General features: G+C 49.7%; 1 protein-coding gene across 2 annotated transcripts in view; it reads right to left on the bottom strand.

The window, feature by feature from the left end:
• Nucleotides 1-13,465, bottom strand: part of LOC102463964 (alpha-2-macroglobulin-like) — an 89,357-nt gene extending 75,892 nt beyond the window's left edge. The window contains exons 1-2 of one of the 2 annotated variants that reach the window (XM_025181347.2): nucleotides 13,292-13,465; nucleotides 5,734-5,917 (exon numbers count right to left, since the gene is read on the bottom strand). In XM_025181347.2, coding sequence (XP_025037132.2) covers nucleotides 5,734-5,917; nucleotides 13,292-13,380 — 273 coding nt within the window. In that variant the 5' untranslated portion in view covers nucleotides 13,381-13,465. The remainder of the gene's footprint in view (nucleotides 1-5,733; nucleotides 5,918-13,291) is intronic. The other variant, XM_014570148.3, reaches the window with a different exon arrangement.
• Nucleotides 13,466-18,701: the final 5,236 nt, after the last annotated feature.

Below are 18,701 nucleotides of genomic sequence, written 5' to 3'. Positions count from 1 at the left end.
GAAAGTAGGAATAAGGGATCTTCTGGAAAACGGCTTATTTTCCGGAGAATCGCGTCTAGACTGGTGCTTTTCTCCGGCAAAAACCCCAAGCCGGAAAAAAGCGGCAGCCATGTAAATGCAAATTCCGCAGAGGATATTTAAATCCCCCGCGGATTTGCAATTCCGAAGTGTCTCATTAGCATCCCTTTTCCGGAAAGGGATGCCAATGTAGACACAGCCCTTGGGTGTCCCCTTGTTTTCCAAAATGGCTTCTTCCAGGCTGGCTGGAGGAAATAACTCATTACAATTTGGGAACCCCTGTTCTTCAGACAGGGGAGTTGCTGGGGAAACCATCAATTTGACGTTACCAGATGGGAAAGCCAAAGCCCATATATGGTGATTGCATAATGGGAAGTTTAGGGTGGGCCTTGTAGCCTGATTGCTGCCTAGAGATGAAGCAACATGCAAACAGATGTGAGTCAACTGCTATCTTTGATGACAGAAAGACAACACAGAGGCACCTCAGTTATACGTGCAACTAAGAGGCAGACCCTGGCCAGTGGGGCCTGCGGGCTAATTGTCTCTAGAAGAAAGATGATCTTGAAGGGACATCCCAGCTATCAGGCCTGAAGACCCTCACTGAACAAATTCAGCCTTGCACCCTTTATTGGGTCACCCATAAGAGAACAAGTCTGGCAAGTGCTGTGTTCATCTTCTGTGGTAACTGCGGGCTGATGCTCTTTCCATCCTTTCTGCCAGTTTTACTAAATAACCCTTTCCTTTGAGCTGGCACTTAAGAGTGCCTATTGCAGGGCTGCCAACCTCAAGCAATCAAACTTCAGAGTCAGATCCCGCAAAAACTATGACATGGTTCCTACATCATGATAGTAGGAAACCAAATAGCAAATCATGTTTTCTATTCCCTTTTTTTTTCCTTTTCAAAGTCCATTTGAAAATCCTCTGGCTATGTGTGTGATCACTTCAGGTTTCAAAAGCCCTCCTTTCATGCACACAAAACAGCAACTCCCTGCCCCAACCCCATCCTGTACCCTGATCCCCCAAGTCCTGGATATAGGAGGGGGTCTTCAGCTATCTAGACATCTGCTAGAAAAACAACACAGCAGGACACAGATTATTCAGCAAGTTCTTGGAATGTACTGGAGTATTTTTTTAAATTTCAGGAGATGGAGACAGCTATAGGGGGAGGCTGTTCTATATTTGATTTTAACAGATTGAGGATTTGAAAGTGGAAAGCAGCTTGAGTGAAAGCAATCATGAAATGAAACGAATTCATATTTCTAAGACAGTGGCTCTCAAACTTTTTGGCCTTTGGCCCTCCTGGCTCAATGCAAACTTTTCTGCAGACCTTTCCAGTTGCTAGTGGAAACTCATTCATTAAATAATTATACCAAGCCATTTTGCTAGTGCTGTAGCTAAGGAGAATCGTTTAACTTAACCAGTAAGAAAGGAAACATGAATTTAAATTGTTAAACACATTAAGCATTTTAACTTTCTCATGTTAGTTTATCAAACTTCATTTTAAATAAAAGTAAAATATTAAATTTATGTCCAACAATAAAAGTTTCCATGTTTTCTTTATGACAGGGGTGGTGAACCGTTTTAGGGACAGGGGCCGCTGACCCACAGAAAAATCATTTGGGGATCACACAAGTCAGAAGCAAAAAACCAACCAACCAAACAAACAAACCCTCAAAAAAAAAACCAACTCTCACTGATGTAACTTTCAGGGTGCCCTTTATCCTGTCTTCCCCATGCGGAAGCCCATTCAAATTCTGGGGCAGCCAGTGCAGGCTTTCCGGCTGCTCACAGGACTCAAATTACAAAGAGTGAAACACCACACTCCTCTGGCTCTCCAGCCCCACCAGAGGAGGGGAGGGACAGGGAGGACTGAGGTTCAGGGCTTCCCATAGGACAGATTTACTCTTCTGGGGTCCCAGCGTTAGTGGATTTTCTGGCCTTCCTTAGGTTCTTGGGTGGGGACAAAAATGAGGGGTTAAGTGTATGGGACAGGGCTGCCTGTGAAAGGGATAGGGATGAGGGTTCAGGATCTGGGCAGGAGGTGGGGTGCAGGAGGGGATGAGGGTGCAAGGTCTGGATGGGAGGTAGATGCAGGAGCAGGCTAGAAGCAAGGTGTCTGGCCAAAGGCAGGGTGCAGGAGCAAGGGAGGGGCCAGGAGCAGGCTGAGGATGTGGGGTCTGGGCATAAGGGGAAGGGGGTGCTCAATTACTTTTTTGCCATTGGCCAGATTTCAGCCAATGGGAACAATGGGGAAAACCGCCAGCTGACGTGTCTGCATGCTGCTGTTCCCCCAGCTGCAGGAGGGAGCGTGAGAGCAGCATCACGCAAAGCCACTTTCGGCTCCACTTCTTCCCTGTGAGCCAGATTGCACAGCAAGGATTGGGGCTGTCTCCCTCTCCCACCCTCCCATCGTAGTCCACAGTTTGAGAACCGCTGTTCTAAGGAAGGATAAAAAGGAGAACAGCAAAATAAAGACAATGGATTCCAAGAAGGCAGACTTTAGCAAACTCAGGGAGTTGGTAGGTATGATCCCATGGGAAGCAGGAGGAAAAACAATTGAAGATAGTTGGCAGTTTTTCAATGAGACTTATAAAGGGTGCATGAGCAAACTATTCCACTGCATAGGAAAGATAGGAAGTATGACAAGAGGCCACCCTGGCTTAAACAGGAGATCTTGAATGATCTAAAAATCAAAAGGATATCCTACAAATAGTGGAAACTAGGTCAAGTTACAAAGGATGAATACAAATACATAACAAAAGTAAGTAAAGGCAAAATTAGATAGGCCAATGTAGAAAGTAAAATCAAACTAGCAAACTAGCTAGAGACATAACGGGAAACAAGAAAACATTCTACAAATATATTAGAAGTGTAAGCAGGGTCAGGGTAAACTCTATCCTGACATCTAGTGGCGAACTGTGGCAAGTGGTGCAAAGAGACTTCAGGGGCTGAGCCCAATTTTGCATAGACACACCCACCCTGTCTAGTATGTGCCACAGCAGCCCAAATCGTCACTTTGGCCACTGTGGGAGCCCCAGTCTCTCTGTTATTGAGGCAGAGGGGATAAAAGTGTTGTTGCCCTGATTATGCGAATCAAGGACAATGGAATGGTGGAACTGTTTATGACAGAGGGATTCGCCATAAACTAAGTAGCACTCGCTAGACAAGGGGCATGGGTTCCAAACCCAGTCAAATTGAGAGAGGTTGGGGGACAGGTCTTGGTACCTGGTGGTGGGGCCCTGTCTGAGGGCCTAAACAGCACTGATTGCACTCCCTTCTTTCTCCACTGTGGAATATCAGAGTTAATTTAGATTCCATTAGAAGTCTAGTTGGGAGCTGTGGAGCTAACTTTGCTGTGGGCCAGCGCTAAGGCTCCTCTGTTATGAGCTGAAATCACTGTGTGCTGTAGACAAGAGCTGAAATCACTGTTGCTGAGCTGTGGACAAGAGCTGAAATCACTGTTGCTGAGGCGAGCCTGGTGCTGTGCTGCTAGCAGAGCAGTTTGCAAGGGGCAACCAGCAAGCGCAGGTGGACAGTAGATGCAGCTGGCAGGGCGACCTGAGAGCAGACAGCAGAGCGGCTGACGGCGGCCTGCAGCTGGTAGGAGCGGCAGCTGGTGGAGCAGTGGCAGGAGCAACCAGCTGGCAGCCCGGAGCGTGGACCGAGACGGTTGGCGGATTTGCGGAGCCGGACAGTGGAGGCGGCTTACCTGACGACAAGTGGAGTGTGGCGGAGTGACAAGTGGAGTGTGGCGGAGTGACTCGCGTTGACGGCAGCGGCACAGAGAGGCGGAGCCACCGCCGGGCCACGTAAGGTGCATCGATCCCCACCCCTCCAGGTTGGGATGGTGAAACCCTGCCGGGTGGGTGGACTTTTGAACCCTGGGACAGCACTGACCCAGGGCTGAGACTCTTGGGGTGTTGGACTTTTGGGACCTTGGGGAGATTTGTGGCTGGGGGGAGGGCCTTTGCTCATTGTTTGGTTGGTAAATCCGAGTTGTGGTGTTTCCCCAATTTAATGCAGATGTCGGTTACCTCGTGTTATTAAAGGTTTGCTACTATACTGAGGCTCTGTGCTTGCGAGAGGGGAAGAATTGCCTCTTTTGAGGCACCCAGAGGTGTATGTAAGATTTCCCAGGTCACTGGGTGGGGGCTCGAGCCGGTGTTGTATTACCTCGTTGGGAGGAGACCCCTAGATACTGAACCCGGCCCTTGCTGCTGCTATTTACTCTGCCTGGCATGTCTGCATGCTGCTGTTCCCCCAGCTGCAGGAGGGAGCGTGAGAGCAGCATCACGCAAAGCCACTTTCGGAGGAGAAGTGATAGATGTAGTACACCTAGACTTTAGCAAAGCATTGGTTACAGTTTTGCATGTCCGTCTCACTAATAAGCTAGGGAAATACAACCTAAATGAGGGACTACAATGTGGGTTCATAAGCGGTTGGATAACTATCCCCAGAGAGCAGTTATCAATGGTTCACAGTCATGATGGAAGAGCATAACAGGTGGGGTTCCACAGGGATCAGTCTTGGGACTGGTTCTGTTCAATATCTTCATCAATGGAATTGAGAATACACTTATTAAGTTTGTGGATGATACCGAGGGAAGGAGGGGTTACAAATGTTTTGAAAGACTGGATGATATGCTCTGGAGAAACTGGATAAATGGTCTGAGGTAAATAGGATGAAGTTTAATAAGGACACTTGCAAAGTGCTCCACTTAGGAAGGAACAGTCCATTTCACACATACAGAACAGGAAATGACTGTCTAGGAAAGGATTTAGGGGTGATAGTGAACCACAAGCTAAATATGAGTTAATCGTGTGACACTGATGGAAAAAAAAAAGCTAACATCATTCTGGGATATTTGTAAGAAATACATAAGTAATTCTGCCATTGAACACCATACTATTTAGCCCTCAATTGGAAGTGTCCAGTTCTCGGTGCCACTTTTCAGGAAGGATGTAGACTAATTGAGGAAGGGTCCAGAGAAGAGCAATAAAAATTATTAAAGGTCTAGAAAACATGTCCTGTGAGGAAAGATGGAAATAACTGTGTTTGTTTAATTTGAAAAAGAGAAGACTAAAGGGGGGGGACACACAATAATAGCTTTTAAGTACCTGAAACATTGTTACAAGGCGGAGGGAAAAATATTCTCCTTAGCTTCTGATGAGAGGACAAGAAGCAATGGGCTTAAATTTCAGCAAGGGAGGTTTAGGTTGTACATAGAAAAATCTTCCTAACTATTAGGTTAGTTAAATACTGGAATAAATTGCCTAGGGAGATTGTGTAATCTCCATCATTGGAGATTTTTAAGAGCAGATTAGATAGACACCAGCCAAGGATGGTCTAGACGGTGGTTGGTCCTGCCACGAGTGTCAGGAATTGAACTTGATGACATCTTAAGGTTCTTTCTAGTTCTATTATTCTGATTCACACCAGCAGCAATAGGCCTTGAGCTAGAAATCTTATCTCAGCTATTCTAGCTGTCTTTTCCAGCAGTGGGGAAAAGACTTGTGCATGTAGTGGGAATTGGGCAGGTCATGTATAGGATAGGGCAGACCTCAATCCAGGAAACCTACTCTATTCTCAGATTAGTTCCACTTAATTGGCCTTGCTAATCAACCAGAGCTCCAGGGGTTAATCCTTCTGGTTACTATCCATATTGCTTTGCTGTTGACACAGATAATAATTGTTGGGGGTGGGTCAGATACTCACGGTGAATGGGATGCACTTGAAGACGTCCTTCCCGGTCACCACGTCTGCGATCAGACTCCGGTTCTCCCCTGCATGCTCCAGCGTGGCGCTCAGCGTCACAGACTCATTCAGGTGGGTCAACTGGATACAGACCTTTTCAGGAACCTTGGTGTGGACCAAAAAGGGCACGAAGACCATGTACTGCCTGGGAAGGGAAGGGCAGGGTCAGAGAGGCAGGGCTGGGGGTGGAGGTTGGTGTCACACTGAAGGGTTGTACCGATACAAGCAACCAAATCAATTTGATGGTCTCAGCCTTTGCCTTCCAATGTGAGTTGTATATTTTGTCCAACCAATAAGGACTTTTCCTTGGGCCTTTCACATAGTATCTAAGGAAGGTGCTGGTTAATGAGGAAGGTCCAAGGTGACCTGTGGAACAAGACTGACAGCTGTTACCGTAAATTAGAGAATATAACATGCATCCATGTATAACAGGTACTCATGTATTACCCACAGTTTTTCTATCATGTGTAAAAAATATATCAGATTACCTGTGGATGTACATAACCCACAGAGACTTCTGCCACCTTCATAAAAGAATCTGGTGGTTTTTGACGTGGTTGCCACTTGCCAGCTATAAAGATTGAAGATTACGATGTCACCCGATAATACTGGGTCTTGTTATACCGGCAATGAACCATGGCTGAGGCCGTTGAGCAATAAGCACTACCCTATTACTGCTATATAAGATGTACCAACCACAATGTTTTAAAACGTTTTCAGTTTATAACAAATATAGTCCAACAAAATATTTGTAAAGATGCCTAAGCGCAAATCATATACTGCAGATTTTAAATGATCTGTTAATGAAAAGTCTGTTCGCTAGTGGAGAAAAGAAGAAGCAGAGATTGAGAAATTAAATCCTCCCAAAAGAGCATGCCAAGGAAAGAAAGTCAAGTGGCCAAATCTAGAAGAAAACCTGGTAAAGTGGGTTCTTGCACAGAGATAGCCAACGTGTGATGTCAGTGGTAGCCATAAAGCTCAAGTCTTGACTTAAGGCTATGGAGATGAAAATTGATGATTTTCACGGAGGCTCAGTTAACTGGGTTTACAAATTTATGAGATGAAACAACCTTTCAGTTCAAGCACAGACAACTGTTGGTCAATGGCTTCCTGATGAATGGGAGAAGAATATGGATGTTTTCAAAGATTTTGTCCATAAAGAAATTAACCAGATGGGTCTGAAAACAAATGATGTCATTAACACGGACAAGGTGCCCATGTATTTCTATATACCCTCAACTCAGTCTGTTGCAGCAACTGGAGTGAAGATAGTCCCTGTAGCAACCACAGGTCATGAACGCACCTGTTTTACGGTCATATTGGCATGCACGGCAGGTGGTAAGAAATTAAAACCGATGGTAATTTTTAAGAGGGTGACAATGCCTTGAGAAAAACTACCAGCTGGCATTTCTGTGGTCTGGATGAACACAGAGGTGATGAAGATGTGGACAGACAGCTGCTTTCATGCATGAAAAGGCGGGTTTTTAAATCCCAAATCTCTGCTACTTTTAGATGCCTTGTCCGCCCATAAAGAAACTTTGGTTCCAAAACATATCAATGCCCTGGGAGCCCATATCACCATAATTCCAGGTGGACCGACCTGTAAGTTGCAACCACTTGATGTAGCTTTCAACCACCCATTCAAGTTCTTCATCCGTGAGGAATGGGACAATTGGATGACAAACGGGGAGCACACCTTCACTCCAGCAGGTCAACAGCACTGTGCAACTAACATCGAAGTTTGCAAATGGGTATTGGCAGCTTGGGAAAGAATAACACTGGCTACTATTCCGTAAATGTGAAATTCTTCCGGAAGTCGACTCGTCTAGCTCTGAATCTGGCTACGATAGCGAATCAGACACAACATCACAGACCTCAACCATCACCGTGATGAAGCTAGTTTATGTTTAGCTAGAAGCCATCTTGTATAACAGAAACCATTTCAGCTTTTTGTCTTTGCACGTAGGCCAGAGTGAACTTTCTATCACCCCATGTGCCAGGCCAAGACAGATGTGCTATTGGAATGTGTTAATTGGGCTGGTTCAGAGAGGAGAGGTACTCCCTTGTACCTGTCCGCCATCTTGTTGATAAGGCTTTGTTTTTCCTAGTCTAATTGATTATTTCTGTAATTGGGTGCCCTGACATCAGACTGTTTGGTTAAGGGTATAAAGATACTAGGATTGATTGTATTAAGCAGCCTTACTGGGCCCGGCTTTGCTGGGACCACGTTTGGCTCACTTTGCTTTTATTGGCCAATAAAACTGTCTGTTTAGCCGCGTAAACTGAGTGAGGCGTTTGCTTCGACAATTTGGAGGTTCTACTGAGATTCCTAACGCGCCACTTGCCCGTATGGACGGACTGGCACTCCACTTCCAAACCTCTCAGAGCACTCAATAAAAGGTAAGGAGATACCTGTTACGAAATCTCCTAGTGAGGGCTTGGGATTTGGAGTGACGGCCGGCCATCGGGGTAAGGGGAGCTACGGAATCCAATTTTGTGGAGCAGCTAACATTTTTGTCTGTCTGTGTCTGTCTTTGTCTATTAGGCCTGTCTTATGTGTCACAGTTTCAAAAGGGCACACCGGTGTCTCTAGTGAGGCAGCCATGCGCTGGACCCTCTGTGTTTGGACGCTAAAAGCAGGTGTGAGGTAAACATTGTCCTGAATGGAGTATGGAACAGAAATAACACCTGGGAAAATAACAAAGGCCCTTATGACTTTGGAATCGATGGGTACTATTTGCAATGGATGATGAAGCCCCAATGCCAAAGGACCTTAACAGCAAAGGTTGGTCATTACTTTATATGTGGTCGCCGAGCATACAAAACACTGCCTAAGGGCTGGAGTGGAACCTGCTACATTGGAGCAGCCTTCCCAGCCATTCGAATCACTAACCATCTCCCTGGGAGTAGAATCCGAAACTACCGAGAGAGAACAGAAACACAGCGGTTTTGGGGAATTGCGTTCCCAGGATTGGGTGTGGCCTATGCAGTAAGAGAAATTCGGAGGCTGGAAGTAGCTTTCGAGAAAGTAGCTAATGCCACAACCAAAGCTCTCCGTGCCATTAATATGGAACTAGGAGAAGTGAGACAAATGGTTCTCCAGAACCGGATGGCCCTAGACTATGTCCTAGCTAATAAGAGCAGGGTTTGTGCCTTAGTAGGAAAGGAATGCTGTGTGTATATCACTGACACCAGCAAAGAAGTGGAGGAAGATGCCTCAGAGATTGAAAAAGCTGTGGAACGCTTAAGGCAGGGGGAAGACTGGACCCTCTGGGATTGGTTAAGAGTCTGGTTTAGACATGTGGGAACTTGGATTTTGCAAAGTGTAATTTTAGTAGTGGCTATATTCTTTTGTGCTTATTTTTGTTTCTTGTTAATCAAATGCTGTATTTCTTGTATTCTAGAAAACAAGGGACAGACCCTTACTAAAGGGAATGTGGAAGTAATGATGTTAAAATATGATGAGCAGAGAGAGGAACAAGAAATGTATATAAAGGCTTTGATGAAAATGGAGATGTAAAATGGTTTCATGGTTAGCCTTTAAAAGGCTAAAAGGGGGGAGTTGATGAAGCTAGTTTATGTTTAGCTAGAAGCCATCTTGTATAACAGAAACCATTTCAGCTTTTTGTCTTTGCACGTAGGCCAGAGTGAACTTTCTATCACCCCATGCGCCAGGCCAAGACAGATGTGCTATTGGAATGTGTTAATTGGACTGGTTCAGAGAGGAGAGGTACTCCCTCGTACCTGTCCGCCATCTTGTTAATAAGGCTTTGTTTTTCCTAGTCTAATTGATTATTTCTGTAATTGGATGCCCTGACGTCAGACTGTTTGGTTAAGGGTATAAAGATACTAGGATTGATTGTATTAAGCAGCCTTACTGGGCCCGGCTTTGCTGGGACCACGTTTGGCTCACTTTGCTTTTATTGGCCAATAAAACTGTCTGTTTAGCCGCGTAAACTGAGTGAGGCATTTGCTTCGACAACCGAAACATGCCACCCTTATTAAGTTAAATTATTATTAAATCGAAGATGCTGACTTTATTATGTTGGTCTTGTCTTCTTGTAATATGAGTAAAAATCAACTTGCATAAGACGCGGGGGGAGGAGGAGACGTGGTTGGTAAAAATATGGACAACCCATGGGATATATTCACCAATTCACGATAATATCAGCGTTTGACATTGATTCACTGCGTAGCCGACTTTGGGATCAGTGGCACTGGCAACTACCCACAACAGCCTGAGTACAAGGTGGGTGACTGACAGATGCCAGAAATGACCACAAGCTGTCCCATTTGCTAGACAATAGAATCAGGAATCACAAGCACTCTGAAACAGTAAACAGTATCAGAGAGTTAACTCCAGAGCTTTCCTTACAGTCTGAGACAGGACCTTCTAGGCAATAGACTCTAGAGTGGGAGTGGGCAAGGTATGACCCACAGGCCAGATCCAGCCCACCAAACCATTTCATATGACCCCTGGCCTACCCTGCTCTGACCCCAAGGCTGTTCAAAATGTCTGCTGGCTCCCCTCCTCCAGGGGTGTGTGGCACCCAGAGGGAGCCATCAGCAGTTGTGAACACCAAGAAGCACCTCTGGCAGGGCGGGAGGGGGACTTTGTACTTTCCCCCATTCCCAGACCCTAAATGCCCTGGGTGGGAGAAGTAGTCTCCTCCTCTCCCCACCCACCACCACCCAGGGCATGCAGTGTGAAGGAGCCACCAGCTGTTCAAAATGGTTGGCAGTTCGCTCTAGGTGCTGTGAGACCCGGGCCAGGCCGAGAGTTTACATGCTCCCGCACTCCCAGGCCCTGCTCCTAGACATGATGATTGGCCAGGGGAGCACAGGAGATCTTTCGCTCCCCAGGAATGTGTGGTCCTGAGTGGCATATGGAAAGAACCTCCCTGAGCAGCCTGGGACTGCTGCAGGAGGGAGCCTGCCTTGGGAACCAACCTATTGGGCTGCTGGCTGGGAGCCACCTAAGGTAAGTGACTGTCAGCCAAAGCCTGCCTGCGAGCCCCTCCCACTTCCCAACTCCATGCTCCACCACCCCCATCCTCTATAGATACATCCCACCCCAGGTCACAATTCCCTCCCAAATCCTGCACCCCCTTCTCTATCCCCCCAGGTCAAAATTCATGCCTGTACCCCTAACCCCTTCTGGACCCTGCACCCCAATCTCCTGACCCAGGTCACAACCCCCTCCTTCACCCCAACTCCCTCTCAGATCCCATGCCCTCTCCTGCACTCCAAACCCATACCCCGAGCTCCCTCCTGCACCCCCTTCATAGAGAAGTGTGTTCCTTGACCACTTACCAAAATCTTGACAATCTTACCAAAATATTACCCAGCTCTGTTCTACAGCCCTAACATATCTGAGACGATTTGGTCAATTATGCAAGTTCTTTAGTATGGTGACTGCACATGCCCACACGGTGGTGCCAGGACTTAAAAAAGGACCACAGCAAATGCATTTTAAACGGTCTCCCTGGGAAAAGAAAATCTCCCTTGCCCCCCATCGCTTTGCATCTCAGCCAGTGCTTTGGGACTCTGTCAGGGTCACAAGCTGAGCCCTGATCTACTCTACAAACTTACATCAGTCTTGAGGTAAGGAACTTCAAAGTAGGAATAAGAGATCCTCCGGAAAAGGGCTTTTTTCCGGAGGATCGGGGCCAGTGTAGACGCTCTTTTCCGGCTTTTCTAAAAGCCGGAAAAAAAGCGGCGGACATTTTTATTTAAATGCCACGGGGGATATTTAAATCCCCTGTGGATTTCCCTATTACGACCTGTGAAATTAACATGCCCCTTTCGGAAAAGGGGCCAGTGTAGACGAGCCCACTGAGTTATTCCAGGGAGTGGGTGTGGAAAACCCACTGTCCTGAGCAACACCGTTCTACCAACCTGACTCTCCACATAGTTGGTGCTATGCTAATGGGAAGGCTTCTCCCCTCCAGACAGCCAGAGCTGTTCCATCCAGAAGACAGTTTGGGGCAGGCACCCTGGGCCCTATGCATTTGGGGGGACCTGCAGTCACCATTCCAATCGTCCTATGGACCGTATCCCATATTCATGGGAGCCCAGGGGGCCCATGACAGCCAGGTGAGGGCTGGCACAGTGGGGGTAACAGAGGCTGGTCCTGCTGTACTTGCAACAGCAGTGAGGGCCTGAGAAGCAAATGGCCCAGCAGCCTGCTCCACTCCACTTCCATGGGCCAGCCGGTTGCTTCTCTGCACCACGGCAGAGCGCCCCAGCCCCAGCCCCAGCCCATCCTCGAGCCCAGCATTGCTCATGAGAGCGGAGCAGGCTGGGCCGTAGCTTTCTGCTTCCTGGGGAAATGGAGCAATGTGGGTGGGAGAAGGCAGCGGAGCACAGCAGGCTGCTGCGTGAGTCACTCTGCTGCCCAGGCTCCTGCTGCCATGGTGAATGCTGGGGATGCCCGACCCCTGCTGGTGTCCCACGTTAAGTCCCTCTGGCAACCCCCAGGTCATGCAGCCCATGTGGAGGGCTTTGAGAAAAGGCTGTAGCGCAGGGGGAAGAGGTGAGGTGGAGCAAGGGTGGGGCTTTGAGGAAGAGATGGGGCTGGGGAGGTTGCCCCAGGCCCTGCACCCCTCTAGGGATGGCCCTGGACAGAGGTACCACTCCTCAGGGAAGTGGGGTAATTGCACGGATGGGAATAGGTCTCCAATCAGCACAGGTGACATCTTCACTATTCACTAGAGAGGTGCGGCTGCTGCTGCGTAAGTGCAGACAGACCCTGAATCCTGGTCTCCACAAGGCAGAGTGTTAACAGCTAGGGGCCCCAATGCCCAAGCCCTTGAGCACCCAAGAGCCAGCCTGGGTCACGCTGCCCACACTGTTCTCAGGGCTCACACTAGCACAAGTCTGTAGACCCAGGTTGGGAGGCTCTTTCCCAGTGCAGGACAGACACGCCTCAGAGATCTCAGCTGCCTGGCACATCACAGGGGCTTGTGCGTATCTCACGGTGGACGGGGTCAGTGCTGGCAGCACCTCTGTTATCTCCCACAGAGTTTGCCTGGAGGAAGCACTGACCGCAGGGCTGCCCTCTGTTTGCCTCTGTGTTAAACCTGGCAGCTGCTTTGCAGTTACACCCCCCCCCATCTTCTCGCACCAGCGGAGGAAACAGTGTTGCCAGAGCCCCAGGTGGGAGAATCTCCCTGGCAGCACAACCCCTCCCTTTCAGCTCTTATCAGGTGGGGGTCTCCCTGCAGGCCTACTAGCAGGTGGGAGGAATCACCTGAGCAATGACAACCAGAGAAAGAACAGATCACGCTCCAACCTGCTGTTCCACCCAGGGACCTCAGAGCACCTGACAGACATTCAGCCCCTGCTTGCCCCCAGGTGCGAGCAAGGCACTGTTATCACCATGTTGGGGAGGGGAGGAGAGGAGCACAAAGCAGAGCCATGACCTCCCAGGGGTCAGTCCATCAGTGGCAGCCAGGAGACAAACCCAGGACTCCTGATTCCCAAAGCAGCACCAGCCCCCTCTGCATGAGCAGCTTACGGTTCGGTGGTGGGTGAGGTGTCTCCAGGGAGGAGGAAGAGGAGCTGGAGGAAAATGCTCACGCCACCTAACAGCCTGTCCTTGCCCATGGTGCAGAGCAGAAGTGGTGAGTCAGACCAACACTCGGTCTTGTCAGCTGGCTCCCTGCACCTTGCACTCAGCCCTGGCTCTGTGCTGGGCAAGCCCTTTTATGCTGCTCTCTGCAAACAGCCCCCAAGGGAGCCGAGAGAAGGGCAGTGCACTGGGACCATCTGAGAAATGGGGAGAGGAATGTGAGGAGGAGCTGGCTCCAATAGCTCTGAAACATGGTGCAGAAATAGGTCTAGCCTGAACCTGACAAAGTAGGGGGCGAAAGTCTAGATTGATGCTGTCTCTGTCTAATGGGGGAGAGGGAGAGCAAGGCAGGCTGGGGGCGGGAGGGGGGGTGTTGAGAGGAGAGGAATGGCAGCAGGCAGTGCCAATGGGACCTCAACAAGTGAGGCTGGCCACTCTACCCTGTAGCAATGCTAGATGAGGTGCTGAGGAAGGGAAAGAAGCTCCTTCAAATTGTGGGTACAGGGGTTGAGATGTGTCTAAGCTAAGGGGACAGGTAGATTTGTTGGAGAGCAGAGATAAGGTCCACAGTGGCCTAGAAAGATTAGAGGATTGGGCCACAAGAAATCTGATGAGGTTCAACAAGGACAAGTGCAGAGTCCTGCACTTGGGGCAGAAGAATCCCAAACATTGTTACAGGCTGGGGACTGAATGGCTAAGTAGCAGTTCTGCAGAAAAGGACCTGGGTATTACAGTGGATGAGAAGCTGGATATGAGTCAAGAGTGTGCCCTCGTAGCCAAGAAGGCTAATGGCCTATTAGGTTGCATTAGGAGGAGCATTGCCAACAGATCCAGAGATGTCATTATTCCCCTTTATTCGGCTCTGGTGAGGCCATATCTAGAGTACTGTGTCCAGTTCTCGGGCCCCCCAGTATAGAAAGGATGTGGATGCATTGGAGAGGGTCCAGCGGAGGGCGGATTAGGGGGCTGGAGCACATGATTGGGGGCTGGATTATTATTAAATCATTATTAAAATGCTGAGGGGGCTGGAGCACATGACCTATGAGGAGAAGCTGAGGGATTTGGGTTTGTTTAGTCTACAGAAAGGAAGAGTGAGGGGGGATTTGATAGCAGCCTTCAACTTCCTGAAAGGAGGTTCCAAAGAGGACAGAAAGATGCTGTTCTCAGTGATGGCAGAACAAGGAGTAATGGTCTCAAGTTGCTGTGGGAGAGGCCTAACTTGGATATTAGGAAAAGCTATTTCCCTAGGAGGGTGGTGAAGCACTGGAATGGGTTACCTAGGAAGGTGGTGGAATCTCCATCCCTAGAGGTTTTTAAGTCTCAGCTTGACAAAGCCCTGGCTGGGATGATTTAGTTGGGATTGGTCCTAGCTTGGGCAGGGAGCTGGACTTGATGACCTCCTGAGGTCTCTTCCAGCTCTATGATTCTATGGGCCTGTATAAGGAGGGTGAAAACAGTTCCTCTCAGTTTTAGAATCAGGCTCTCTGCCGATCCACCTTCTTTTCTGAGATTTCCTTTCCTTTCCTGGGGCAGGGAATTGGATTTCAGGGTGGGATGCAGACTCTGGGATGGTGTCCAGATGGTAGAGGAGGCTTGGCTGAGGCAGGGGGTGGAGATGCAGGAGAGGGTGAGGGGTGCAGGCTCTGGGAGGAAATTTGGGGCTGGACAGAGTGTGAATGGAAGCTCTGGGAGAGGATGGGGTGTATGGGGATGGAGTTGCATTTACCTGGGGCATCCCCCTCTGGCAGCATCTCTGAGGCATGTGGAGCCAGGAGGATCGCCATGCACTTTTGCCCACAAGCACCACTTGGGCAGCTTTCCATTGGCCACAGCGGTGTCAGGGCAGGGGTAGTGTGTGGAAACACCCCACCCTCGGGCTGCATAGACATGCTGGCAGCTGCAGGGAGCGAGTGACAGGAAACGGCTCTAGTCCTACTGCGGTGCCAGTGGTGGCAGCAGGGGCCCCAGACCATTTCAGTTACCCAGGGGCAGCAGGTGAGGCCTAGACACACCAGCAGGAGCATGCAAGGGAAAGGCTTGGCTACAAACTTTGCTGGAGCCAGGCCTGGGGATTCAAATATTCCTGGTGCCCCGCAGGCCTATATAACTTGCCACCTTTCAGCTATAACCTGGCCTTCACCTTCCCATCTGCCTGCCCAGAGCACAGAAGGAGTGTTACAGGGCGGGGGGGAGGGGACAGTCTGTAACACATTAACCATTTCCCCAGGGCAACAGCCTAGCCATTCCACACACAGCACACAGAGCTGGGTCACTGACCTAGAGAACTGGTCCATCTGGTTTAGTTCCCCACTTGCCCCCATGCTGGTGAGCCATTGTTCCACTTAGTAATCTTGGCCTGACAGTAGCCAATGCTGGGTGCGTTGAAGGGGGAGAGGATGCCCCACAATGCACCTCTCTAAGTAACACTGTTGCATGGAGAATAGTTTCTCCCTGACCCCCACTCACAATCTGCTCATGCCTGGTGCATGAACATCCATCGTTTGAGTAATTATTACTAGGGTTGCCAAATGGTTTAACCAAAAATACCACCGCCCCCCCAAAAAAAACACCAGGCAAAAAATTCTGTTGGGGGAGACCAAAGTTGTTGAGCAAAAAAAAAGTTAAGCAAAAAATAAAATAGCCCCTCTGCATATGTGAGTTAGAAGAGGGATAGGAAGAGGAGAGGTTGAGCACTAAGACCCAGGGAAGGCATTTCTTCCCCTTGCTTCAAGTCTTTAGGCTTTTTGCCAGCAGCCATCTTGTTTTCATGATTGAGCCAGAACACAGCTTCCCTGCAGAACCAGATAAGCAGCGGGGCTGGTGCCTGGGGACCCGGGGGCTGGGCCCAGTTGCTGAGTGTGTCATAGGGTTACCAGTTGTCCAGTATTTTCACCTCCTGTCGGGGGAAAACCCCAGAAAATATCGGACATTTTAGGTGTCCAGTATTTTCTGTGTTTTTTACTGGGCAGGAGGTGAAAATACCGGACTGTCCAGGTTAATACCAGACACCTGGCAACCCTAATGTGGCACCATGAGTGCCCTGAGTCATGTACTCAAACAAAAGCTTTGCTACAGAGACATAGGGGTGGAAGGGTGCACTGTACACAGAATGCAGGGGGAAAGCTTCACCGGGACAGAGTCACTGATTGAAAAACAAGCATTAGGAAGTCAGGCAATTCAGAGTTAAGGCTGCATTGGAAAGAAATCCCAACACGTACAGCTCAGAAGGACACAGTCAGGGCCTCCTCACAGCCTTCACTCCACCCTGTAGTGACGCGAGGTGGGGAAGAAATGGAACCTCGATCTGTTTTACAAATCAGGTTGGGACAGCTATGTTGGTGTCATTCTAGTTATCCAGCAGAGTCACTTGAGGACAGAGTTAAGGTGGTTTTCAGTGCGTTTCCCGCAGGGAGAGGCAGTTCTTGCAGAGGGTAGGGGGGGGATGCAAGGTCACATTCCCCCACCCCACCCCTGGCTGCTCCGTCACATGGTATGGTCAGGCCAAGCAGCTGAGCCTGGCCCGGGAGCTGTGCCAGGCATGGAGAGGCAGAGGCAGGACGTGAGCTGGGAGGTGCCACAGCTACAGCTCTGCCAAGTGCAACAGGGGAACAGCTGGGGGAACAGACTGAGGCTTGCTGCTTCCCAGAAGGGGCAGGGCTGTTTGGAGAGGGAGGGGCATGGTCACGCAGCTCTGGGGTTGTGCCCCCTCCTATCCCCTCTTCTGCTTCCCCCCTCTCCTCCCATCAGCAGGCACAGTTTCTCTGTGCCCACAGCAGAGGCAGTGGATGCAAGAGGCACACTCCCTTTCTCCTTGCCCCTGTAGCCTCTCTAGAGGCTAAGACATGGCGGAGGAGAGGGCGGTGGAGGGGGGGCGGGAGACTGGGAAGCAAACTCACTGACAAGCTCCACCAGTCAAGAGCGAGCCAGCTGTTGGGCTGACAACTCTGCGTGTTTAGCTTAGAGTTGGACTGACATTTATTGGTTCCTAGGCACAAAAACATGTGGGCCCCACAGCTCTGCACCCCCTGCTCCTTTCCTGTCCCTCCAAGTCCTTGCTCCCTGGGCTAGCCATGGCCTGAAGCTCCCTGGGCAGTGATCCCCAAACTGTGATGCTCATCCCCTTAGAGGGGCACAGAGAAACATAACAGAGCCCAAACCTGCAGCTTTGCTCCCAGCTGCACCCTCACTCTCAGCCCTGAGAGAGGCCCCAGCCCTTCTCCTGACACCTGGGAAGGGCTGGACACAGACTGGGTAAGGGGGGGCCATGAAAAGTTTGGGGACCCCTGGCCTAGGGTGATCACATGTTCCCTTTTAGCCCCAGACTTATTTTGGCAATATATAATATTACACCAGTTATCATGAGCAAATGAGACAAATGCCCAATTTTGCCAAAGGGGCAGTAGTGGGACAGGGTTGGGAGGGGGGGCAGTGGAGCCTTGGCCAGTCCTGAGTGGGGAGGGAAGGGCTCTGAAGAGGAGCTCAGGCCAGCTCTACTTTGTGCGGAGGAGAGAGGAAGGGAGAAGGGTCTCAGAAAACTCCACGCTAGGGTGGGGAAGAGGAAAGAAATGCTCAGGTGAGCTCTGTGCCACGTGGGGCGGGGGCGAAGGAAGGGGGCTCACTTCAGTCCTACTTGGGAGAGCCAGATCTGGTGGCCAGCTCAGCATGGGTCTTGGGCTAGCAGCACTCAGCCAGATCTGCCTGGGACAGGGGGGATTATACTTCGGTCACCACCCTTCCACAGGCTGGGTTGGAGACAAAGCTTGGTGGGGAAGAAGAGGAGCAGCTGACAGGAGAGAGGAGCAGAAGGCATGGCTGGAGTTCAGGCCACTTCTGTGGGGCTCACGAACTGCCTGGGACCTCTGGGCATGGGCCCTGTCAGCCCATAAGAGAATACGCCACGTGTTTAGCCACAAGGGAGAGCTGTTCTATGAGAAACCATGGGAAGCCCAAGAGTATCGCAGATCCTCTCGATGAGGGTGGGCAGAGAGGTGCTGCGGATGGTGATGTGAGAGGGCAGTGTGTGAGAGCCATACAAGCAGTGCTACCAAAGTCATGACCTGCACTCCTCTCTCAAATCATCAGGCTGGCTTCAAATTGTGAGTTTGAAACAGGAAGTAAATACCTCACTGCTTATTTGGTCAGCCCAGTTGAATCTGGAGCCTTCTGCACTGCTCTATAGCACAGACACAGCAAGCTGAACGATCTGCCCTATTGAACACCCTCCAATCCCCGCCCCCTCCACCGCAGAGAATCCTGTGCTACTCTGATTATTTTCAGGAATAACGGCATTGCGCAAGAGGGTTTTTCTTGCGCAAGAAGGGGCAGTGTAGATGCTCCTTCTGGCACAAGAACCTCT

This window comes from Pelodiscus sinensis, chromosome 1 (assembly GCF_049634645.1).
Source record: "Pelodiscus sinensis isolate JC-2024 chromosome 1, ASM4963464v1, whole genome shotgun sequence".
Taxonomy (NCBI): Eukaryota; Metazoa; Chordata; order Testudines; family Trionychidae; genus Pelodiscus; species Pelodiscus sinensis.
Note: the sequence above shows the minus strand (reverse complement) of the source record. Positions and strands in the feature narration are given on the sequence as shown.